Source organism: Heptranchias perlo, chromosome 8 (genome assembly GCF_035084215.1).
Source record: "Heptranchias perlo isolate sHepPer1 chromosome 8, sHepPer1.hap1, whole genome shotgun sequence".
NCBI classification, from domain to species: Eukaryota; Metazoa; Chordata; class Chondrichthyes; order Hexanchiformes; family Hexanchidae; genus Heptranchias; species Heptranchias perlo.
The window spans coordinates 4236889-4263245 of record NC_090332.1 but is presented as its reverse complement, the minus strand read 5'-3'; the positions used below and the strand labels follow the sequence as shown (position 1 = coordinate 4263245).

General features: G+C 45.7%; 1 protein-coding gene across 1 annotated transcript in view; it reads left to right on the top strand.

Moving 5' to 3' along the window:
* Positions 1–24990, top strand: part of cd109 (CD109 molecule) — a 93766-nt gene extending 68776 nt beyond the window's left edge. The window contains exons 26-33 of the mRNA XM_067988433.1: positions 3029–3200; positions 5710–5906; positions 7046–7201; positions 7927–7992; positions 11702–11844; positions 18327–18483; positions 20057–20166; positions 24143–24990. Of these exons, the coding sequence (XP_067844534.1) occupies positions 3029–3200; positions 5710–5906; positions 7046–7201; positions 7927–7992; positions 11702–11844; positions 18327–18483; positions 20057–20166; positions 24143–24329 (1188 nt within the window). The 3' untranslated portion in view covers positions 24330–24990. The remainder of the gene's footprint in view (positions 1–3028; positions 3201–5709; positions 5907–7045; positions 7202–7926; positions 7993–11701; positions 11845–18326; positions 18484–20056; positions 20167–24142) is intronic.
* The last annotated feature ends 1367 nt before the right edge of the window (positions 24991–26357 follow it).

The window sequence follows — 26357 nt, the reverse complement described above, 5'->3', positions numbered from 1 at the left end:
TTAAGGGGTGATCTTATAGAAGTCTATAAAATAATGAGGGGCATAGATAAGGTAGATAGTCAAAATCTTTTCCCAAAGGTAGGGGAGTCTATAACGAGGAGACATAGATTTAAGGTGAGAGGGGAGAGATACAAAAGGGTCCAGAGGGGCAATTTTTTCACTCAAAGGGTGGTGAGTGTCTGGAACGAGCTGCCAGAGGCAGTAGTAGAGGCGGGTACAATTTTGTCTTTTAAAAAGCATTTGGACAGTTACATGGGTAAGATGGGTATAGAGAGATATGGGCCAAGTGCAGGCAATTGGGACTAGCTTAGTGGTATAAACTGGGCAACATGGACATGTTGGGCCGAAGGGCCTGTTTCCATGTTGTAAACTTCTATGATTCTATGAAAGGTTGCGCATTGTTAAATCCCACATCCTCCATTCTGCACACCAGACCTCACCAATCTGCCGACCTGAGTTGGTACCAGGCCTGCGAGAGTGCATGCACCATTGTTCTCTGCTGATGCACTAGAGACGTTGGGTGCAAGAGGTGCAAAGGAAGATGGTAGTGGTTGTTGGAGGCCAATCATCTCAGCCCCAGGGCATTGCTGCAGGAGTTCCTCAGGGCAGTGTCCTAGGCCCAACCACCTTCAGCTGCTTCATCAACGACCTTCCCTCCATCATAAGGTCAGAAATGGGGATGTTCGCTGATGATTGCACAGTGTTCAGTTCCATTCGCAACCCTTCAAATAATGGAGCAGTCCGAGCCCGCATGCAGCAAGACCTGGACAACATCCAGGCTTGGGCTCATAAGTGGCAAGTAACATTCGCGCCAGACAAGTGCCAGGCAATGACCATCTCCAACAAGAGAGAGTCTAACCACCTCCCCTTGACGTTCAACGGTGTTACCATGGCCGAATCCCCCACCATCAACATCCTGGGGGTCACCATTGACCATAAACTTAACTGGACCAGCCATGTAAATACTGTGGCTACAAGAGCAGGTCAGAGGCTGGGTATTCTGCGGCGAGTGACTCACCTCCTGACTCCCCAAAGCCTTTCCACCATCTACAAGGCACAAGTCAGGAGTGTGATGGAATACTCTCCACTTGCCTGGATGAGTGCAGCTCCAACAACACTCAAGAAGCTCGCGCCATCCAGGACAAAGCAGCCCGCTTGATTGGCACCCCATCCACCACCCTAAACATTCACTCCCTTCACCACCGGCGCACAGTGGCTGCAGTGTGTACCATCCACAGGATGCACTGCAGCAACTCGCCAAGGCTTCTTCGACAGCACCTCCCAAACCCGCGACCTCTACCACCTAGAAGAACAAGAGCAGCAGGCGCATGGGAACAACACCACCTGCACGTTCCCCTCCAAGTCACACACCATCCCGACTTGGAAATATATCACCGTTCCTTCATCGTCGCTGGGTCAAAATCCTGGAACTCCCTTCCTAACAGCATTGTGGGAGAACCTTCACCACACGGACTGCAGCGGTTCAAGAAGGCGGCTCATCACCACCTTCTCAAGGGCAATTAGGGATGGGCAATAAATGCTGGCCTCGCCAGCGACGCCCACATCCCATGAACGAATAAAAAAAAAGAAGGAGGGACATCCTATATCCGCAGTGGAGGACGGTGGGGAGGCAAGAGGCCCTCCAGACATATACTCAAAAGGCAGTGGGAGGCAGCGGGGGACGAAGTCAATGCCAGACGCACAGCATCATGAACATGGATGCAGTGCAGGAAGAAGCTCAATGCTTTGACATGAGTGGGCAAGGTGAGTGAGGTCAACTGTCAAGTGGCGTCTCCTACCAACTGCACCACGCACTGCACCCCCATCACCCACACACCAATAAACTCTTTCCATCAGTACTCAACTCTTCCAACCAGATGCTTCCTTTCACCCTTACACATTACCACTGTTTAAAGCCGCCCACCCACAACTCACAGGTCACACATACTGGCAGCTATTCAACCATGACAGGCACATTAACCAGGCACACGCCTCACTTTCTTGCAGGAGAAGGTGGCGCATATCAAGAGGCAGCAAGTGACAGTGGCATTTAGCCCCTCGAGCTCATTCCACCATTCAATGAGATCATGTGACCTAACTCCATATACCCGCCTTAGCCCCATATCCCTTGGTTCACAGAAATCTATCAATCTCAGATTTAATATTCACAAGTGAGCTAATATCAACTGTCGTCTGTAGAAGAGCATTCCAAACGTCTCCCACCCTTTGAATGTAGAAGCATTTCCTAACTTCACTTCTGCACGTCCTGGCTTTAAATGTTAGACTATGTCCCCGCATCCTAGTATTCAAGTCTAGGAGACCTCCAAAAACAGTTCGAAATGTCTCGGCAGCCAGAGGCAATAATCCAGCCACTAACCTGTAAATCCTGCATGGTCCCTTTAAATAGCACTGGTGGGGGGTCCTCCAGGAACTCGAAGACACGTTCAGATAGTCGGGGTTAAGACTGTGCGTTGAGTTGAGCGTTAAGTCCCAAAATGGTGTCTATCACTTTAAATCAGTGTTGCACACTGATTGAAGCCATTTTCTCCCTACTTTACATTATTCCAGCGTTCATTATCTGTGCCTGCGTAAACTCCTGTACCAAGATGGCGTCTGGCGCACGTCACGCAGAAAACGTGCGTGCGCATCCAAGACGCCATCTTGGATGTCGGAGAGGCCGAAACAACGGGCGCGACACGGCCCAATTTAGCGCCCAAGGTGTTCGATAGAGGTGCCAGCAGAGATGCCTGTGCCCATGGAATCTTACATCAGCACCAGTCAGGGGACGAAGGAAGAAAACTGTTGGGGAGAAAAGGTTTATTAAAAACATTTCCCATCGCTAGTCAACATCACTTATAGGCAAGCAAGGAAACCTGCTCTGTAGTCCAGTGTAATAAGGGCTTGCTTTTGATGAGCTCGAAGACGAGCTATCCTTTGTTAAAGAGCTTTACATCCCTTCCATATTTTAACACAATTTGTACTTTTGTTCTTTTCAATTAAAAATGATTCTGAATACTGTTTCTTTCAGAAAAAAGTTTTAGGTCAGGTGTCACAAGCTGTACTGTACCTCGAAGGCAAGCTACGAGATGGAATCAGCAGCAACTACACCCTCTCCCTCGTAACGTATGCTTTAACCTTGGCCAACAGCAGCTATGCGAGGAAAGCTCTCGATCAGCTAAACCAAAGAGCAGACCAACAGGGTAAGGATCAAAGTCGGCCATTTTGAAATATCAGAAGTGTTTTTGTTAAATAATCTTTGATTGGATTTAAAGATTGGACATTGGGAATATAACACTGAGTGTATGTTTCTACTGGTTGTAGACTGTGTTTGTGTATAGAAGATTAAGGGCTGATCTAATTGAGGTGTTTAAGATGATTAAAGGATTTGATAGGGTGGATAGAGAGAAACTATTTCCTCTGGTGGGGGAGACCAGAACAAGGGGGCATAACCTTAATAGTAGAGCCAGGCCGTTCAGGGGTGATGTCAGGAAGCACTTCTTCACACAAAGGGGAGTGGAAATCTGGAACTCTCTCCCCCAAAAAGCTATGATATGGAGATGCCGGTGATGGACTGGGGTGGACAAATGTAAGGAATCTTACAACACCAGGTTATAGTCCAACAATTTTATTTTAAAATCACAAGCTTTCGGAGATTATCCCCTTCGTCAGGTGAATGAGTGAAAGGTTCTCAAATCGCATATCTTATACTAGGCTGGGACAGCATCACACCAATCAAAAGGTGTTGTTGTTGTTCAAACAGGCTAGTCACGGAGAACAGTACGTCCCAGTACACTGAATATACATTGTGTCAATTACACAGACAGAGAGAAAGAGACCCAAATGGCAGAGAGAGAGAAAATATTAAAAACCGATAACTTTTTAACCCCAAAAAGCTGTTGATGCTGGTGGTCAATTGAACATTTCAAAACTGAGATTGATAGATTTTTGTTGGGTAAGGGTATTAAAGGATATGGAACCAAGGCGGGTAAATGGAGTTGAGATAGAGATCAGCCAAGATCAAATTGAATGGCGGAACAGGCTCAAGGGGCTGAATGGCCTCCTCCTGTTCCTATGTTAGTGTAAACTGATGCATTACCATTGTAATAGAAACTGAAAAGTGATACCTTTGCAAAGATTTGTGGAAAGAGACTAATATTCCAAATCCATTTTCCTCTTCTCCCTCCACTTAAAAACTAGTAACTTGATTTGCCAGTACAATGAGTCAAAGGGTCTCATGGGCACAGCAATCAGTTCAACACATTTTTGATAGTCATAGTGAAGCATATAGGTCATTATTTTTGACTGCTAACACACTTAATCCTCTCTAGCAAATGCCAAACAAAAGTGTGAAGATTTAGCAGCCTAGAGAAGACTTGAAATATTTCTGAATTTTAAAAAAATCATTCTACGGGATGTGGGCATCGCTGACAAGGCCAAAATTCATTGCCCGTCTCTAGTTGCCCTTGAGAAGATGGTGGTGGGCCTTCTTCTTGAACCGCTGCAGTCCGTGTGGTGAAGGTTCTCCCACAGTGCTGTTAGGGAGGGAGTTCCAGGATTTTGACCCAGCGATGGTGAAGGAACGGCCGATATATGTCCAAGTCGGGATGGTGTGTGACTTGGAGGGGAACTTGGAGGTGGTGGTGCTCCCATGCACCCGCTGCCCTTGTCCTTCTAGGTGGTGGAGGTCGTGGGTTTGAGAGGGGCCGCTGAAGAAGCCTTGACGAGTTGCTGCAGAGCATCTTGTCGATAGTACACACTGCAGCCACTGTATGTTGGTGGTGGAGGGAGTGGATGTTTAATCTGGTGGGTGGGGTGCTGACTTGGATGTTGTCGAGCTTCTTGAGTGATCTTGTGCTCCCCCTGTTTCCTTCGCCCCACCATCGGCGGCCGTGCCTTCAATTGCCTAGGTCCCGAGTTCTGGAATTTCCTCCCTAAACCTCTCCGCCTCTCTCTCTCTCTCTCTCTCTCCTCCTTTAAGATGCTCCTTAAAACCTATCTCTTTGACCAAGCTTTTGGTCACCTGTCCTAATATCTCCTTATGTGGCTCGGTGACAAATTGTAGTCTGATTTCGCTCCTGTGAAGCGCCTTGGGACATTTTGCTACGTTAAAGGCACTATATAAATGCAAGTTCTTGATCCAACTACACCCATACTGACAAGTTTCCCCTGGCTGGAGAGTCTAGAATTAGGGGTCATAGTCTCAAGATAAAGGAGTGGCCATTTAGGACCGAAATGAGGAAAAATGTCTTCACTCAGAGGGTTGTGAATCTTTGGAATTCTCTACCCCAGAGGGCTGTGGATGCTCAGTCAATAGGGTATATTCAAGACTGAGATCGATGGATATTTGGACACTAAGGGAATCAAGGGATATGGCGATAGGGCGGGAAAGTGGAGCTGAGGTTGAAGATCAGCCATGATCTTATTGAATGGCGGAGCAGGTCCAGGGGCCGTATGGCCGACTCCTGCTCCTGTTTCTTATGTTCTTATAAGCGAAGAGTATTCCATCACACTCCTGACTTTGCCGCATCCCAAGAGCAAATATATATATGTATAAAACGAAGGTGTTAATCAATGCAGCAGTGTCTGCATCATCTGGAAATCTATTTCACATACCCACCTCTGTGGAGGTTTAGGGAGGGGCAGGGAACTTAATTCCAACCTGCACACTTAAGAGTAACCACTGCTCGTTGTCTTTCTCTTTTGTCACAGCTGGGGTAAAGTTCTGGTCGTCGCCCACAAACAGACCTGCCGCGTGGTGGGGCCCGCAGCTCCTTGCAGCGGACATCGAAGTAGCCGCCTATGCCCTGTTGTCGTACCTGAGGCAGAACAGACTGGCGGAGGGGATCCCCGTCATGCAGTGGCTCAGCCAGCACAGGAACCACCTTGGAGGTTTCTGCTCAACACAGGTGCACTACGAATGATCATTGACTGGTCAGAATTAGGGTCTGTCTTCGCTTATTTATGTATGTATATGTGCATGTGTATGTAATAGATTTGTAGAATCGTACAGCACAGAAGGAGGCCATTCGGCCCATCGTGCCTGTGTCGGCTCTTTGAAAGAGCTATCCAATTAGTCCCACTCCCTTGGTTTTTCCCCATAGCCCGGCAAATTTTTCCTTTTTATGTATTTATTCAATTCCCTTTTGAAAGTTATTATTGAATCTGCTTCCACCGCCCTTTCAGGCAGTGAATTCCAGATCATCACAACTCACTGCCTAAAAAAAATTCTCCTCATCCCCCCCCCCTGTTTCTTTTGCCAATTATCTTAAATCTGTGTCCTCTGGTTACCGACCCTCCTGCCACTGGAAACAGTTTCTCCCTATTTACTCTATCAAAAAGCCTCATGCATGCACTTCATGGACTTCCAGAAAGTGACATTTCAGTGCTTCCTCCCATCATGCGGTTTTCATCAGGCCTGGCTGTCAGTCTAAATCCTGCGTGTGCTCACACTTCCTATGTCCCATTATAAATTTCTGTTTCCGCGTTTATAATGGAAACTGCCTATGTAAACTTCCCGTGCTGTAACTACACCCTCCCACCAGCAGTGGCGGTGTAGCACCTCAGCGTTGCCTCTCCCAGTCTGTATTGCAGGGAAAGCCCATGCTGCATCCAACTTGACTTTTCTGCTTCCCAAGTTGTCAAAGTAGTCTATAAAAAATAAGGGCAGAATGCCCCCTGACTTAACGCCACATGGAATCTGCTGGCTAATGAGTAAAATCAGAGATCCCTCTGTTTCTAACCAACCAATTTTTGGTTGGAGGAAAAAGAAACATCTTCTCTGCCGACACTGCATGCCTTTCACTCTTGCTCTGCTCGTATCTCAGGGCCACAGTTTGCCGCATTTTGCTAAATTCAGTGAACAGGTGAACAGCGAGTGTAAATTGCTGTTCCCTGCTTCAGATTCACCTCTTTTGTTTTTTTGTGTGAGTGCTTAAAGTTAGTGGATGGAGGAAACATGTCCCCTGGATTCACCTTCCTTTTGGAATATTTTGGACATCCTCACGCAGCTTGCTTACAGGGATTTCCGATGTGCTCCTGGTTTTAGGACACGGTGGTGGCTCTGCAGGCCTTGTCCCAGTTTGCGGCACGGAGCATCGCGCCCACGACGGACCTCGCGCTTTCGGTCAGCGGACCGGGACTGCTCAGCCCGGCAGCCTTCAACGTCACCTCCAGCAACGCGTTTGTCCTTCAGGCCAAGCAGGTACCTCGCACTGTGCCGAACGCAAGAGCAGCTCGGGCTGGGATAAGTGAACCGTGTCATACGGATATAAAAGAAAGAACTTGCATTTATATAGCGCCTTTCACAACCCCGGGACGTCCCAAAGCGCTTTACAACCAATGAAGTACTTTTTGAAGTGCAGTCACTGTTGTAATGTAGGAAATGTGGCAGCCAATTTTGCACAGCAAGATCCCACAAACAGCAACTGTGATAATGACCAGTTCTAGGTGTTGGTTGAGGGATAAATATTATCCACGACACCGGGGAGAACGCCCCTGCTCTTCTTCAAATAGTACCGCAGAATCCTTTACGTCCACCTGAGAAGGCAGACGGGACCTTGGTTAACGTCTCATCCGAAAGACGGCGCCTCTGACAGTGCAGCACTCTCTCAGTACTGTACTGGGAGTGTCAGCCTGGATTTTGCGCTCAAGTCTCTGGAGTGGGGCTCGAACCCACGACCTTCTGACTCAGAGGCGAGAGTGCACCCGCTGCCGTGGTGGGATTATGAACTCACATTCTCTGGATTGCTAGTCCAGTGACATGGCTGTACCCTAAATGACTGACATGAAGGAATGCTGTAGCTTCTGTACATGATCGATAGCTCTCCTGAGCAGTATTTGCACTGTTACTGACTCTGTTAGTAGCAGTGCTGTGTTGCAGTTTATCACACTCTACCTTCATTCCAGATGTTCTCTTCTAATGTGCAGATTGGAATTAAGCAGCACATGTTGGTGACAGTAACCGCACAGGGACAAGGGATGGCCATTTTCCAGGTACTGTAACTTTATCACTTGCAAATAACATTCGTTAAAATTCACTGTTGCAGTATGACAAATTTTACAGGCACCACATTTTGGGGAGGAGGTGAAGGCCTTGGAGAGGGTGCAGAGGAGATTTACTAGAATGGTACCAGGGATGAGGGACATCAGTTATGCGGAGAGACTGGAGAAGCTGGAGTTGTTCTCCTTAGAGCAGAGAAGGTTACGGAGGGATTTATTGGAGGTGATTAAAATTATGAGGGGTTTTGATAGAGTAGACAGGGAGAAACTGTTTCCAGTGGCAGGAGGGTCGGTAACCAGAGGACACAGATTGAAGGTCATTGAGAAAAGAACCAGAGGGGAGATGAGGAGAATTTATTTTACGCAGCGAGTTGTTATGATCTGGAATGCGCTGCCTGGAAGGGCGGAGGAAGCAGATTCAGTAGTAATTTTCAAAAGAGAATTGGCTATGTACTTGAATAGGAAAATTTGGCATGGCCGTGGGGGAAAGCAGGGGGAGTGGGACTAATTGGATAGCTCTTTCTAAAAGCCGGCACAGGCACGATGGGCCGAATGGCTCCTTGAGTGATGTATGATTCTAAGGCTGTTCTAAAAGCTGACCTGGGTTAATGCAACGTGCAGTGCAATGGGCTGACTTTTCGAGATTGTTTTGGTGGGTGCTGATAGTTTCCTGACCGTCACATTAATTCTTTTGTTGTTTATTTAGGACATTGAAATTCCTCCTTTAATGAAAAACGGGAAATCTTTTTGATTTCTGACCCACAGACAGAATCGTATTCTCAGCAGTCAAAGCGTTTCAAAGCTGCCACTTTGTTAGTGAGACCTCAGTTATGAAAAAAAGCAGCTGTTTTCTCATTTTTCACTAGATGGGGAATTTTTAGTCCCATCGTATAAACATGATCTGATCTAAATAAGAATTATGATCTGGAACGCACTGCCTGAAAGGGCGGTGGAAGCAGATTCAATAATAACTTTCAAAAGGGAATTGGATAAATACTTGAAAAGGAAGAATTTGTAGGGCCATGGGGGAAAGAGCAGGCAAGTGGGACTAATTGGATAGCTCTTCCAAAGAGCCAGGACGGGCCCAATGGGCCGAATGGCCTCCTTCTGTGCTGTAAGATTCTATGATTCTAAGTAGATTTGTCATAATAAGGTCCTCAAACAGCATTGCACATCGTGGGTGATTACAGGAGGCTGCACAGCTGATTATGAGTCCTTCTAGCTGCAAGTCCAGGTTGGAGAATTAGGTTTTGAGTTTAGCCCTTTCACCAAACCTGATTTTCATCTAGCGAGCAGCAGCTTATCAATGAATGCGTTTGAAAGAAAGAAAAGGAAGAAAGAACTTGCATTTATACAGAGCTGACGACCTCAGGACGTCCCAAAGCGCTTTACAGCCAATGAAGTACTTTTGAAGTGTAGTCACCGTTGTGATGTAGGAAACGCGGCAGCCAATTTGCACACAGCAAGATCCCACACACAGCAATAAGATAATGACCAGATAATTTTTTAAGTGATGTTGGCAAGTAGCAAGAGCCACAGCTGACACTCTGTTTGGACTAAATGTTTTTGCATGTTTTGTCAATGGTGGCGTGATCCCATTTATTTTGAATGGATTAAAAAGAAACAGTTGTAAAATATTTCCCCACATGGTGAGCATATGGAAGAGACTGCCCGGGGAGACAGTTGGATAGATGTTTGGCGGAGAATAGGAGTTGGGTCTTTTATGCCTTCCTATCCTAGATTATTTCTTCTCTTGTATCTTAAATCACACTCATGGGTAAGTCCCATCTTCCTAAACCTTCGAGTGTCTTACCTTGAGATCAAGCTAACAAGCGTGGGAGAATGATCAGCCTCCATAAGATCTAACTTCAGTTTTTAAAAGTAGTAGAGGATCATACCAGAGCTTATTTAAAGTTTCAAGTGAATTTATCAAACTGACAATAAACAAGAGAATGATCTAGCAGTGATATAACGCAATTATATATTTACAGTAGAACACATTTTATCGAACTCCTTAAGTAGAAAAGAAAATGAAAAATTGCAACTGTAAGAATAAAATTAATGTTTTGTAAATGATTTTTAAATACACTAAGCTCCTTCTGTCTTTCAACTTGTCTCTTCTGAAACTTTCGAACTGCCTCTTTGCTTTTCTGAGATTTCAAAACCTGTACCTCTCGTGACTTTTCCACCTGCTGCTGCCGTGGGATTTTCCAACTACCCTTGTTGAACAGATCTTTTATATCCTGCAAAACAACTGCCGGGACCTCCTGGATTCTGAATATCCCACCACTCGCATTTAAACAGAAACTATCAGTCATGTACAACCTGAGCCAATCACAACGTCTGTATCTTTTAAAAAATTTGTTCATGGGATGTGGGCGTTGCTGGCGAGGCCGGCATTTATTGCCCATCCCTAATTGCCCTTGAGAAGGTGGTGGTGAGCCACCTTCTTGAACCGCTGCAGTCCGTGTGGTGAAGGTTCTCCCACTGTGCTGTTAGGAAGGGAGTTCCAGGAATTTGACCCAGCGACGAAGAAGGAACGGCGATATATTTCCAAGTCGGGATGGTGTGTGACTTGGAGGGGAATGTGCAGGTGGTGTTGTTCCCATGTACCTGCTGCTCTTGTCCTTCTAGGTGGTAGAGGTCGCGGGTTTGGGAGGTGCTGTCGAAGGATCTTATTGCTAGACTCCCTCTCAAGGCTGGTATCAGAGACACTATTGGCATAAAACTTTACAGCATTGTACCAGGACATGCTTGGTGCAAGACTTTGGCTTTAGGTCACTGTTAAACTCCCTCTATGCGCAATGACTGAGTATTAAAGGGACAATACTAAACAAAAAACCTTTCTGTTACAATACAATTTGATGAACTTTCCGACCCACCAGATACACTGGATTGATCTCCTCCAGTCCTGTACATTCCTGTGTTCCTGTATAGAAAGAAAGACTTGCAGTTATATAGCATCTTTCACGACCTCAGGATGTTCCAAAGCGCTTTACAGCCAACTAAGTACTTTTGAAGTGTAGTCGTTGTTGTAATGTAGGAAATATTAGATTGCACAGTTCTGGTCACTGCATTACAGGAAGGATGTAATTACACCAGAGAGGGTACAGAGGAGATTTGCGAGGATGTTGCCAGGTCTGGAGAATTTTAGCTATGATGACAGATTGGATAGGCTGGGGTTGTTTTCCTTGGAACAGAGGAGGCTGAGGGGTGATTTGATTGAGGTGTGCAAAATTATGAGTGGCCTGGATCGAGTGGATAGGGAGGACCTATTTCCCTTAGCGGAGGGGCCAATAACCAGGGGGCGTAGATTTAAATTTTCACCCAGAGGGAGGTGGGGGTCTGGAACTCACTGCCTGAGAGGGTGATAGAGACAGAAACCCTCAACTCATTTAAAAAATACCTGGATGTGCACCTGAAGAGCCATGACCTGCAGGGCCACGGACCAAGTGCGGGAAAGTGGGATTAGGCTGGGTGGCTCGTTTCTCAGCTGGCGCGGACACGATGGGCCGAATGGCCTCCTTCTGTGCCGTAAATTTTCTATGATTCTATGATTTGCATATAATTGTATGCAAATGCAATACTGTACATTGCATGGAAATTATATAAACAACTCTAAACTGTAACATGTGTAAGAACAAAGGAGAGGAGGCAGAATTTAACCACAGAATAATTTTATTGCTGGATTTTGTTTTTCTAGCTCAATATTCTCTTCAATCTGGAAAGTAAAGTTGCATCAAAGAGGCGTCGATCTGTGGGGTCACAGGAGGCGTTTGATTTGGATGTTGATGTTATCGATAATAAGGATGATCTGAATCACGTAACACTGCATCTCTGTACCAGGTAATCACAACTTGATTCTTTTAGTTCATTCTCAGGATGTGGGTGTTGCTGATAAGGCTGGGCATTTATTGCCCATCCCTAGTTACCCTGAGAAGGCGGTGATGGGTCTTCTCCTAGTTTGATATAACTGAGCCCATTTCTAGGCTGCTTCAGAGGGCAGTTAAGATTTTAACTCTTTCGTGTGGGACTGGAGTCACAAATAGGCCAGACTGGGTAAGGACAGCAGGTTTCCTTCCCGAAAGGGCATTAGTGAACCAGTTAGGTTCTGATAGCTTCATGGTCACTTTTTATTATTACCAACTTTTTTTTATTTCCAGAATTTTTTTCTAACTAATTCAAATTCTCACGGTAGGATTTGAACTCACGTTCATTTACCAAATTATTAGTCCAGTAACTTAACCATTACGCTACCATTCCTATGGTGTTTTAGAAAACATATTTTACTCTTTGATTAAAGATTCAATTTATAATTGCTTGATTATTTTGACTCCTTGCTGGAGTGCACTTTCACGGGCATTACCTGCCCTCTGGTATCTCGCCCCAGTGAGCATTATTCATATGTGAGCCTGGACTTGAGTGATGGCAAGATAGTTACCAATCTCCATACCCGTCTGGGGTCACTGGGTAGTGAACAGGAGGGAGAACCCTGGTTGATATTCCTTCCCTAACCAAGGGGACACTAAGACCAGTCAGAGCAGGCCTGTGTCCTCTTTTCCAAAAACAGTTTCTCCCGTGCTCCTGGGCCCTGAGCTCCCTGAGTCTGTGAGGGCTGCCACCAATGCTGCTCTTGGATGGTCGACCCGAGGCAGTAGGAGCACTCTGATGAAAACTACTTGTCATAGTCCCCTCCTGCTCCTCCCACAGGGAGACATCTGGCCTCTTCTCAGTGCCTTCCTCAAGCACCATAATTGGGGATCAAAATTAGTGCATTTTTATTGTGGATTCTAAGAATTTGTCTACAATTGACGTTAAAAGAAAGACTTGCATTCATACAGCGCCTTTCATGACCTCAGGACGTCCCAAAACCCCATACAGCCAGTGAAGTACTTTTTGACATGTGGTCATTGTTGTAGGAAACACGGCAGCCAATTTACACACAGCAAGATCCCACAAACAGCAATGAGATAATGACCAGGTAATCTGATTTCGTAGTGATGCTGATTGAGGGATAAATGTTGACCAGGACACTGGAGAGAAAGCCCCTGCTCTTCTTCAAAATACATCCACCTGAGAGGGTAGACGAGGCCCTCTCAGGTGGATGTATTTAACGTCTCATTCCGAAAGTTGGCACCTCTGACAATGCTGTGCTCCCTCAGAGTGTCAGCCTAAATTTTTGTGCTCAAGTCTCTGGAGTAGGGCTTGAACCCATGACCTTCCTTGACTCAGGTTCAACCCTCTGAGCCACAGCTGACACCGACTAACTGGGCTGTAGTTACCTCGTTTATCCTTCGCTCCCTTCATGACCAAAGGTGCTGCATTGCCTACCCTCCAGTCCCGTGGCACAATTTGCGCATTTAAGGAGGATCCTATGTTCAATATTGTCTCTGGCGAGTTAACTGAGCTTAGTAGGGGCAGCACTGAAATTGGCCTCAGCACTCCTGGGCGAGGAAGGAGAGAACTCAACTAAGGACCATGCCCCTGATCACCATCTGCTGATCCTTGCTGGAATTACTCATGTGTGCAGAGGTCCGGAGGTCACTACAACACCAGATTGTCGAAAGGTGAGGAACGAGCTGGTTGAGGGGTAGTGGCGGAACGAGGAATTGGCAAAGAGGACCGAAGTGCAACAATGGGATATTTTTTTTAAAAGATTGTAAACGTACAGAAAAAGTATGTGCCATTTAAAAAAAAGAAGGAAGCTATTAGTAATTTCAGGAAGCTATGGATAAACAAAGAAGTTAGAAGCCAATGAAAATGGAAGAATAAAGTTTATGAGGATTACATGGAATGTACAGCACAGAAACAGGCCATTCGGCCCAATTGGTCTATGCTCCACACGAGCCTCCTCCCCCCCTACTTCATCTCATCCTATCAGCGTATCCTTCCATTCCTTTCTCCCTCATGTGTTTATCCAGCTTCCCCTTAAATGCATCTGTGCTATTCGCCTCAACTACTCCTTGTGGGAGCGAGTTCCACATTCTCACCACTCTCTGGGTAAAGAAGTTTCTCCTGAATTCCCTACTGGATTTATCAGTGACTATCTTATATTTACGGCCCCTGGTTTTGGAACTGCCCCCCCTCCAGGTGGAAACATCTTCTCTACGTCCACCCTATCGAGCCCCTCATAATTTTAAAGCCTTCTATTAGATCACCCCTCACCCCTCTCTTTTCAAGAAAGATTATAAGAATAATAATGAAAAAAAACAACTAAAGGAGAATGTGAGAATATAAGAAGAGGCTATGGGGGGGATAAGGAAGGAAAACTAAGAGGGAGGATGATGGAAAAAAAATTCAAAAACCTCAAAAGGAACAATTGAAGTGTTTTACAAGTTCATCAGTAAAAAGAGTATTGTTATAAGTGAGGTGGGCCCCCTGAAAGGAGAGGATTGTCCATTTGTATATGACAATCAAAAATTGGCAGTGGTATTTAATAAGGACTTCACATCGGTGGACAACAACTGCAACGAGTTGCCAGGAAAGATGGCTGAGGCCCAAGGCATTGGATTAATTTGAGAAACAGCTGGATGCTGTAATGGGGAGACAGTAGAGTTGGCTCTTTCTGAACCTATTTTGTGATTTATCTACTGAGACATCAAACATTTCCTTGACTGCTGTTCATTGCTAAGTTCGGGATATAGCTGCACCACACGTACATGACCAAACGTTTTGGGGGGGTTTGTCGATTATCTGCTATGTCCCCACTGTCCACCGGTGGGATCCCTTCTGTTAAGGCAGATCATGGATCTTCTGCTGTCTTCCTTCACCACTCTGTGTATGTGAGAAACAAGGAGAAGCAATAATAGACATCTATGTGAGTACAACAGAGACTACTCTTCAAAAGTACTTAATCGGCTGGAAAGCGCCTTGGGACGTCCTGAGGTTGTGAAAGGCACTATGTAAATGCAAGTCTTTTTTCTTTTAAAGTTCACGTCCGAACACTTAACACACTCCTATTACATTGCAGTGTGTGCAGTGTCTCTACCCACACCCTTTATTTTAAATGGGTTAACATCAGCATAAAAACAACGCATCCAGGCACGTAGCATAAGTATTCCAATGTGATCCAGATTCCTACCTTAGAGTCATTTACCTGTCAGTTGCTGAGAAACAGTTGAACTCCATTGCCATTCCCGTCCAGTGCAAAACATACTGCTCTCATTTTGTTGCCTAATGCAGTTTCAATAAAATGTTATGATGGTTTTATACATAATTTTTTTAATGCGATAGTAAATTTTGATGTAAAATTTTACTGTCAGTTCAAGACCTGCAGTAATATTTTATATTGCTTATATTTGGCTCTTTGTACAATACTCAGTTTGTTCGCAGAACTGAAAAGAAATATTCAGGGAAATGTTGTCCCCCTCCCATCCCATCCCCTGCCAGGGTCTGGTTCCAGCCACAGTCCCCCTCCCCCTCTCCCCCCCCTCCCCCTCTCTCCCCCCCCTCCACTACCAAAAATATTCAACAATCTGCAGATAATTTCTTTTGCGATTTACCCTTAATGTTTACTTCTGTGTGGTTTACGAGGCTTAATTGAGTAGCCTTAAGTTTAGCAACTTTCAGAAACAGCTTTCGGCTGCATTTGGGAGGCAGTAGTGTTTGGGTATTCTGGAAGGAGGAGATTGAATGGGCTCAAAGGTCTTTGGTGTCTGAACCTATCTTGTGATTTATCCACTGAGACATCAGACAAGTGGTGTTCAAAATGATAAAAGGATTCGCTGGGGTAGATACAGAGAAACTATTTCCTCTGAAGGGTGAGTCAAGAACAAAGGGGCACAATCTTAAAATTAGAGCTAGACCATTCAGGAGCGAAATCAAGAAGCACTTTTCCACATAGAGGCTGTGGATGCTGGTTGGGGAGGTGTCAATTCAAAATTTCAAGGCTGTAATCGAGAGATTTGGAGCAAAGGCCGGTAAATGGATCCGTGATCTGATTGAACGACGGAACAGGCTCGAAGGGCTGAATGGCCTACACCTGTTCCTATGTAATCCCCGTTCCCAACATATCTCAGCTTGCTGATATTATCAGGTCTTGGTGACCTGATTCAGGATTAATCCACCAGTGACGGGCTCAAGTGGTTGAATGGCCTACTCCTGTTCCTATGTAATTTTTGTCCTGGATCGTACTTAATATTGACAAGTCTTTGGGGGCACGTTGTTCCTCCTTCCCCGCCCCATAGCAACACACTAAGTTAAGAGTGGGGGGGCGGGGGGGGTTCAAACAATCATACTCAGGACATGGATCACCTCCCGTTCTGGTCTGAAGTCACTGCCTCCATTAAAATGGATGGAGCTACTTCTAGACAAAATGGTGGCCTCCATTGATCTAGGACATTTGATGAGTTTTTTTACCAACAAGGAATATTTTTATAATTTTTTTTTACCAGGCTTTAAACAAACCCCATTCCCCCCCCACCGTGAACTTTCAAAAGGGGAGAAAACTGGGTTAAAAGGTCACATTCTCTTGGGTTGTTAACGGTTTATTCCAGTTGATCAATTTTGAGATAGTTCCTCAAAGATGCTTCCCCTAAAGGACCTCCAATTTCTATATTCCTTTTGTTGTGTAATAATCATGATTATTTTGGGGGTGGGGGTGGGGGTGGCACACAGATGTATTTTATTTTTGACATTCCTTTTGTGCTTGGGATGTGGGAGATATTGGGCCAGAAATCGCTCCCGAAATAACAGAGGAACTCAACGGCACTCTCAGTTTTCAAACGGGCGAATCGAAGGAGCGAGTTCCCGCGTTTGCACACGCTCAGTAAAACGCGGAAATCGTGAACTTGCTCCTCGTGGTTCATCGGCGATTTGACAGCCGCGAGTTAACGGGCCATCGCACGCTGCAATCATTGGAAAAGCGCCAACTTGCTCATCCGCCCAGCTGGAAAGTAACTAATTACGCCACCAAACAGATACGCTTCAAGATACCAGGTCCAAAGTAAGTTTTAAGTTAGTCTTAATGACTGCCAAACAATCAAAAATTAAATTTTAAAAATGTGGAGTCTCATATTACTCATTTTAATAGTTTTTGGTCATTAAAAAAAAATTTAAAATTAAAAACTTAAATTTTAAATTTTTTTCTCTTCTGTCTCTTTTTAATTTAATCCAATTATTTCTTTGGCTTTTTATATTAAAAAAAATTACATCTAGAATACTACCTTTAAATGAATGAAGTCTGCTCGCCTGCTTGAGCAATGCAGCCTGAATCTGTGGGCGGGACTTCTCTTCCTGACAGATTTTGTGGGCGTGTCTTCTTCTCACAGACTTTTCATGCCGCGCGTCAGCCCACGCCGCCCAGAGGCTGGGTCGACAGCCCACAATTTTCCTAATGTTCAAAATCAAGCAATTCGACGCCACGGAGTCCGCAGTAAGTGTTTTCGTTAGTTTAATTGGCAGGAGCATCGCCTCGCCGCTCTGCCCGATTCCTGGCCCGAACTTACCACTTTGAAAGTCACTAAGAGTCCAGCGAGTAGTGTGGTCCAGAATCACATGTAGGCCAGACTGGATCGAGGTGGACCAGTTCTTTGAAGGACATTAGTGAATCGGTTGGGTTTTTACTGCAATCCAGAAGATTCATGGTCATTTCATCCTGGGTGCCGGCCCACCAATAGATCAGATTTTATTAAATCAAATTTCACAACTTGTCACAGTGGGATTTGACCTCGCAACCTTTGGGTTGTCCAGCCCAGTACCTGAACCATTACGTTACCATACCTATCTGGCCTTCATTCTCAGAAAAGCCTTCTGAAAAAGCTGGCTGAACATACAAAATGTGATAAATTCTCAAAATGCTGCGCATCAATTCTGTGAAGTCGCCCAGGTACTGGTAGTGTTCTAGTCACAGGGACATTAGAAACAGGAGTAGGCCATTCAGCCCCTCGAGCTTCAGTTAGATCATGGCTGATCTGCACCTCAAACTCCCATTTTCCCGCCTTTGCTCCATACCCCTTGATACCCTCACCCAACAAAAATCTGTCGATCTCGGACTTGAAAGGTCCAATTGACCCCCCAGCACCCACAGCCTTTTGGGGGAAAAGAGTTCCAGATTTCTACAACCCTTTGTGTGAAAAAGTGCTTCCTGACTTCGTTGCTGAATGGCCTGGTACTAATTTTAAGATGCCAAGTCTGACAAGCCCGCATTATTTTATATTTCTTTAAGGGAGAGGTAGTGAATAATGACAAATGGTACTGAGTGCAATACCCTTGGAAGGTGGTGGTTGGATGGGCTGAAACTGGAACTGATGTGTAGTGCTCGTGAAGGGGGAAAGAGAAAGGTGCGACACACTTAAATCGCTGTAAAAGTGAGGTTTGTTTTTCTTAAGATTTCTAGGTGGGGAAAATAGTTCGAGTGCGGGAATGGTGCTGATGGAGGTTGGGATGCTGAGTGGCTTTGTCCCAGAAACAGACGGCATTCAAACCAACGACCTCATCAAAAAAGTGGAATTTGAAGCTGGGAAAGTTAATTTGTATTTTGACTTGGTAAGTTGGAGTGAGGAAGCAAAGACTGTATGGGGGGGGGGAGTGGGGAGGACGAATTCGGCAATCTCACACTCCTGGCGAGGAAGGAGTGTGGGTCGGAGAATTCACACTGCACAGTTGCAGCTTTATCCCCCAACCCATCTCTGTTTGAGTGCCGCCCCTCTGCCAGGTGCAGTACTGATCAATTCACCCTTCGAATCTCCCGAGGGGAAACCTCTGCAAAGTCTCGTTTTGTTCCCACCGGATGTAAATCAAGCAAAAACCAGCCCTTCCATATTTCACCGGTTGCCTTTCTTATGCTGAGACGCCCATGAGCCCACCAGTTCTGGAATGACCATGTCCCACACAGCTTTCAATCACCTCCATGTACTGGATTCTCTTTGATGGTCCTGTATAAAACGTCCATTTTATTACCCACGCAGAGCCCCTCAAGCAATGTCACCAGGCCTGCTGGGCGGCTCCGCTGGTTTCACCAATCGGGAGGGTCCTCACGTGTTCTGGAGCGGTTGTGCAGAGGGTGTGACCTCGGTCCAGTTTGAGGAGTGATTTGGCTCTCTGTGAAACCATGCTACAGACAGGGCACTCTGCATCTCATAGGAATGTGGAACATAGAGATGTACCGCACCAGAAAGGACCTTTGCAGTCCACCTGGCCAGTCGCAGCCTAGAATCTGGCTTCATGGGGCGCATTGTTCACTTAACGAGTTCCATTGTGCTTTCCAAATAAATGCAGAGATAGTGGGGGTGATTTAAAACCCCAAGAACGGGTGGGTTGGGGGCAGGTGGGGGGTGAAAATAGTTGTTTTTTGGGTCGCGACCGCAACCCGGCTTTATTTCCGGGTTTAACGTCGGCGCAGAAAAGTACAGGCTTCACACTGGGAATGTGAAGTCCGAAAATTTTGTGGTTGCGACCCAAAAATACAATCACTTTCAACTCCCACCCGCCCCCAACCCACCCGTTTTTGGGGTTTAAAATCACCCCCTGTGAGTTAGCTGTGGCGCATGTCAGTAGCATTCTCATCTCTGAGTCAGAAGCATGTGGGTTTAAGCCCCATTCCTGAGACTAGAGCAAATAGTCCAGGCTAAAACTCCAGTGTAGTACTGAGGGAGTGCTGCACTGTCGGAGGTGCAGTCTTTTGGGTGAGATATTAAACCAAAGCCTCAGGTGGAGATAGAAGATCCGTTAATTCTATTCAAAGAAGAGCAGGGGAGTTCTCCCCAGTGTCGAGACCAATATTTATCCCTCAACCAACATCATTAAAACAGATTATCCAGCCATTTATCTCATTGCGGGATCTTGCTGTGCACAAATTGGCTGCCACATTTCCCTGCCTTACAATAGTGACTATAGTTAAAAAATACTTCATTGCTTATGAAGCACTTTGGGATGTCCTGAGGTCATGAAAGGCACTGTATAAATTCAAGTGCCTTTGTTCTTTCTTCAATGACTTTAATGTTTAAGAAAAGATTTTCCTCTGCCTTTCTGTTGGATGTCATTTTAGGACCGAGCTTGTATAAACTGTAGTACATTCAGATACATTCACAAAGAAACATTACTTGTTCTCTTGTTCCAGTTGAATGAGACGGAAGTTTGTGTGACCGTCCCAGTTATAAGAGATTCCAAAGTAGCTAATGCCCAGGATGCTGTGGTGAGCGTGTTTGAGTATTATGAGCCAGGTAAGGTGTTTATTGATTTGGTTGTTTTTGGGTCTGGGTAAGTTCATGTACATATAGCTGCATATAGTGACACCACAAGCCCTGGACAGAACGGAGATGATTGGGTAATTCCCCCGTCAATCACACCTAGAGACCGCTCTGCTGTAAGTGTCTGGGATTGATTTTATGCACGTAATTTGCATTATATAACTATCCTCCACCCACTGCTTTTTGCTGGAGAAATAATCCTGCTTTTCACTAAATTTATTAATGACTTAGATAACACAATAGAGAGCCAGATATCCAAGTTTGCCAATGACACAAAGATAGGTGACATAGTAAGTAGTGTAGACGGGAGCATAAAATTACAGAGAGACGTTGATAGATTAAGTGAGTGGGCAAAACTGTAGCAGATGGATTTCAACGCAGGTAAGTGTGAAATCATCCATTTTGGACCATAAAAGGATAGAGCAGAGTATTTTTTAAATGGTCAAAAGCTAGGAACATAAGAACATAAGAAATAGGAGCAGGAGTAGGCCTTACGGTCCCTCAAACCGACTCCACAGAAGGTCCAAAGAGATTTAAGAATCCATGTACACAGATCACTAAAATGTAGTGGTCAGGTACAAAAAATAATCAAAAAGGCAAATGGAATGTTAGCCTTTATAACTAGAGGGCTAGATTATAAAGGGGAGGAAGTTTTACTACAGCTATACAAAGTCCTGGTTAGGCCAAATCTGGAGTACTGTGTACAGTTCTGGGCACCGCACCTTAGAAAGGATTTTTTTTTTATTCGTTCATGGGATGTGGGCGTTGCTGGCGAGGCCGGCATTTATTGCCCATCCCTAATTGCCCTTGAGAAGGTGGTGGTGAGCCGCCTTCTTGAACCGCTGCAGTCCGTGTGGTGAAGGTTCTCCCACAGTGCTGTTAGGGAGGGAGTTCCAGGATTTTGACCCAGCGACGATGAAGGAACGGCGATATATTTCCAAGTCGGGATGGTGTGTGAGTTGGAGGGGAACGTGCAGGTGGTGTTGTTCCCATGTGCCTGCTGCTCTTGTCCTTCTAGGTGGTAGAGGTCGCGGGTTTGGGAGGTGCTGTCGAAGAAGCCTTGGCGAGTTGCTGCAGTGCATCCTGTGGATGGTACACACTGCAGCCACTGTGCGCCGGTGGTGAAGGGAGTGAATGTTTAGGGTGGTGGATGGGGTGCCAATTAAGCGGGCTGTTTTGTCCTGGATGGTGTCGAGCTTCTTGAGTGTTGTTGGAGCTGCACTCATCCAGGCAAGTGGAGAGTATTCCATCACACTCCTGACCTGTACGGCATCTTAGATGCGTGCACACATTTCCAGCGTGATGTGCGCTGGATGCCATCTTGATATAAGAGTTAGCGCAGGTGCAGATAAGGAACGCTGGAATCATGTAAAGTAGGGTGAAAATGGCTTCAATCAGTGTGCAATGCTGATTTAAAGTGATACACACCATTTTGGGACTTAACGCTCAACTCAACGCACGGTCTTAACCCCGACCCTCTGAACGTGTCTAAGAGTGCCTGGAGGACACCCCACCGGTGCCATTTAAAGGGACCATGCAGGATTTACAGCTTAGTGGCTGGATTATTGCCTCTGGCTATCGAGACATTTGTAACTGTTTTTGGAGGTCTCCTAGACTTGAATACGAGGACGCGGGGACATAGTCTAACATTTCGAGCCAGGATGTGCAGGAGTGAAGTTAGGAAATGCTTCCACACGCAAAGGGTGGGAGACGTTTGGAACGCTCTTCTACAGACAGCAGTTGATGTTAGCTCACTTGTGAATATTAAATCTGAGATTGATAGATTTCTGTGAACCAAGGGTATTAAGGGATATGGGACTAAGGCGGGTATATGGAGTTAGGTCACATGATCTCATTGAATGGTGGAATGAGCTCGAGGGGCTAAATGCCACTGTCACTTGCTGCCTACTGATATGCGCTGCCTTCTGCAAGAAAGTGGGACGTGTGTCTGGGTGATGTGCCTGTCATGGTTGAATAGCTGCCAGTGTGTGTGGCCTGTGAGTTGTGGGTGGGCGGCTTGAAACAGTGGTAATGTGTAAGGGTGAGAGGAAGCATCTGGTTGTAAGAGTTGAGTACTGATGGAAAGAGTTTGTTGGTATGTGGGTGATGGGGGTGCAGTGCGTGGTGCAGTTGGTAGGAGACGCCACTTGACAGTTGACCTCACTCACCTTGACCACTCATGTCAAAGCATTGAACTTCTTCCTGCACTGCATCCATGTTCATGATGCTGTGCACCTGGCATTGACTTCGTCACCCGCTGCCTCCCATTGCCTTTTGAGTATATGTCTGGAGGGCCTCTTGTCCACCTCCCCCCACCCCCACGGATATAGGATGTCCCTCCTTCTGTCCACCTCTTGCACCAAGGTCTCTAGTACATCAGCGGAGAACCTCGCTGCATGCACTCTCGCAGGCCTGGTACCAACTCAGATCGGCAGATTGGTGAGGTCTGGTGTGCAGAATGGAGGATGTGGGATTTAGTGGTGCAAAACCTTTATTCAATGTTTTAACATAACTCATCAGTGTATAAACATAGGGATGGGACCTGCATCTGTGTTTTACGTGTGCGATGTCTGAACTCAGACTCTGTGCAGACAGGAGACTGTTATTTTCAGCAAATAATAGGTACCAGCTCCCTTTAAGAGATTTCTAAGAAACATCCTCCCTTTAAGAGATTGAGCTCCCCCTGCTGGTGGAAATTGTGAATTGCATTGATTCCCTGTGCAAGGCCTGGAATGGAATGCTGATTGCAGGTGAGTCCTCGGGCCGGCCGAAACTCACGTCCTGCTTGCGCAGGTGTCATTGGGCGTGGGGTAATAGCACATCACGCTACCCGCGCCCAAAAACGGCCCTGATCCAATTTCATCCTCCCACACGTCATGTCTCAAATGACTTAAAAACTGTATCCCAAAATGTTATTTTCTGACAGAAAGTAGTCTTCAGGTGATGTTCTGATCTACGGGCTTTTTACTTCACCTTTGTTTCTCAATAGAAAAAATAAGGAAATTGACTATAAAAATTGTGGAAAAAAAAATACTCTCGTAAGGCACGTGAAGGTGTATGAAGGTGTACAGTTCTGGTCACCCTATTATAGAAAGGATATTATTTAACTAGAAAGAGTGCAGAAAAGATTTACTAGGATGCTACCGGGACTTGATAGTTTGACTTATAGGGAGAGGTTAGACAGACTGGGACTTTTTTCCCTGGAGAGTAGGAGGTTAAGGGGTGATCTTATAGAAGTCTATAAAATAATGAGGGGCATAGATAAGGTAGATAGTCAAAATCTTTTCCCAAAGGTAGGGGAGTCTATAACGAGGGGGCATAGATTTAAAGTGAGAGGGGAGAGATACAAAAGGGTCCAGAGGGGCAATTTTTTCACTCAAAGGGTGGTGAGTGTCTGGAACGAGCTGCCAGAGGCAGTAGTAGAGGCGGGTACAATTTTGTCTTTTAAAAAGCATTTGGACAGTTACATGGGGAAGATGGGTATAGAGGGATATGGGCCAAGTGCAGGCAATTGGGACTAGCTTAGTGGTATAAACTGGGTGACATGGACATGTTGGGCCGAAGGGCCTGTTTCCATGTTGTAACTTCTATGATTCTATGATTCCCTCCAGTTGCAGCCTGTTAATCTTTTTAAAAAATTTATTCCTGGGATACGGGTGTTGCTGGAAAGGTCGGCATTTATTGCCCTTGAGAAGGTGGTGGTGAGCCGCCTTCTTGAACCGCTGCAGTCCGTGTGGTGAGTGTGCTCCCACTGTGCTGTTAGTTCCAGGATTTTGACCCAGTGACGATGAAGGAATTGGTGATATATGTCCAAGTCGGGTTGGTATGTGACTTGAGGGGAAGGGGAGCTTGGAGGTGATGGTGTTCCCTGTGCTAGAGGAACAAACAGGTTTTTTTAAAGAAATAGAATTCCGATGCAAATGATTGCCGTATTTTGTTTTAAACACAGGGAGAAGAACGGTCAGGACATACAACTCGGAAGTCATGTCCAACACGGACTCTTGCAGCTTCTGCGGCTTTAACTGCAGCCTGTGCCGTTCGAACGTCAGTCCCCAGGCAGTCGTTTCTGCCGCTCCGCCAGCTCAAAGAGGCCGAATTGCACTCTCGCTGTGCCTTCTTAGCATTCATCTCAGCTTGTCTTAATTACACTCTCACGGTCGGTCGTAGACCCTCTCGCTCCTAGTGAAATAATTATTGCTTTTGGGGGCAGGGGAGGGCAGGGGGAGACCGCTAATGTCAAAACATTTTTGTTCCAGGCTTAGTAACTACTGTAGCCTCCCAAGCTGCTTTTTGTAAATTCTCGCTCATTCTTTTTGTTAATGTCCACGTGTCGTATATTTGTGGACGTAAGGGGTATTTCCCCCCCCCCGCCCCGAAATTGTAGTCGCAGCTGCTTTTGTTTTTCCTCTTCAAATGCTACCAAAGTTGCAGATTTCGGAGCAAGTGAGACAGTCCAACATCCTGAATTTACAACCACTCGTTTGCCTCATGAGTTATAGTAGTATTAAAACCACTAGGACAATTCTTGGATCGATCAGCGCGCTTTTATCTTTTTGAAACCCGATACGCTTTAATATTCATGGAGTGAAGGAAATTCCGCGGCTTTGTCTCCCAGCCTCTTTGCTGAATTTGCTTTGCGTGTGTGTCTCTGCGGTTTTTTTTTCTCTCTTGCAAGCCCTGGCTCGCAATTGATTAAAGAAGATGAAACAATTTGCAAGATTCTTTAGTCGGCTGGGCCTGTCAAACGCAAGAGAAAATCGCAATTAGATTGTGGGCAGAGGGCAGTGAAAGGGGTTCTGGTCTGGCTGAGCGCTGCTGTAAAAAGTCTTGACATTATTAATAATAAATAAAAATAAATCACATTTCCACTCTTGGGCCTCAGCTGTTCCTCATCAGGAAAGAGAGCGGTGGGGGCAGGGTCATTGAATATTTTTAAGGCTGAGTTAGATAGATTCCTGATTAACAAGGGAGTCAAAGGTTATCGTAGGTAGACGGGAAAGTAGGGTTGAGGTCACAATCAGATCAGCCATGATCTCATCAAATGGCAGAGCAGGCTCGAGGGGCCGAATGGCCTACTCCTGCTCTTAATTTGTATGTTTGTACATTCGTAAATGTTGGTTTAAAGTCAAAACAATTGTAGACATCCTCCAAAAAAATTAAGCCTAAAGCATTAACGAAGCAAAATGGCCCAGACTCTAATGGCAATGCAGAGTCCCCATTATCTGGGCATCTGCTTAATCGATGGCTCACTCTGGTTTTGTATTATCACGGGTTAGTTTTAGGTGTGTTACATGCCCCAAAATGCCCTGCTAGGTGTGTGTTACCTACAGGTTAACACATGGTAAGAAGAGCATTGCACACAGGATAACCCACAGTGACAGGTGTGCTACTGATGCAATAAAATATAGTGAGAATTGCACGATGCACAGATTGTAGAATCTTACAGCACAGAAGGAGGTTATTCAGCCCATCGTAGCTGTGCTGGCTCTTTGAAAGAGCTATCCAATTAGTCCCGCCCCTCTGCTCTTTCCCCATATTCCTGCAAATCAAGTATATACCCAAATCATTCCCTTTTGAATACTATTGAATCTGCTTCCACTGCCCTGTCATGCAGTGTATTCTAGATCAAAAAAACTTGCTGCATAAAAATATTCTTCTTATCTCACCTCTGGCTCTTTAGCACAGCTGGTCCAGCACCACCTGAAAAGAGAGAAGACCAGCTTATTATTTTAGGTTGAGACTCTTTGTTGGTTCTCTTTCAGATGCTGTTCAGAAATTTCACTGAGCTTTGTCTTCTTGACTGTGGCAGGGCCGTAGTGAGTTGGGTAAAGGTCACGGTACGGCAGATTGTACCTGGCCTGTGCAAGGGATGGACTCAGTGAGCTGGAATCCCTTTCCTCATTCCGCACGATCGTATGTTCTGACAGTCATCACTTTCCAATTTTGCCAATGGAGAACCCTGCCTGCCATTTTCTCCCCCATTCATTCCCGGGATATGAGTGTCGCTGGAAGGTCCGGCATTTATTGCCCATCCCTAATTGCCCCTTGAGAAGGTGGCGGTGAGCCACCTTCTTGAACCGCTGCAGTCCGTGTGATGAAGGTTCTCCCACAGTGCTGTTAGGTAGGGAGTTCCAGGATTTTGACCCAGCGACGATGAAGGAACGGTGATAT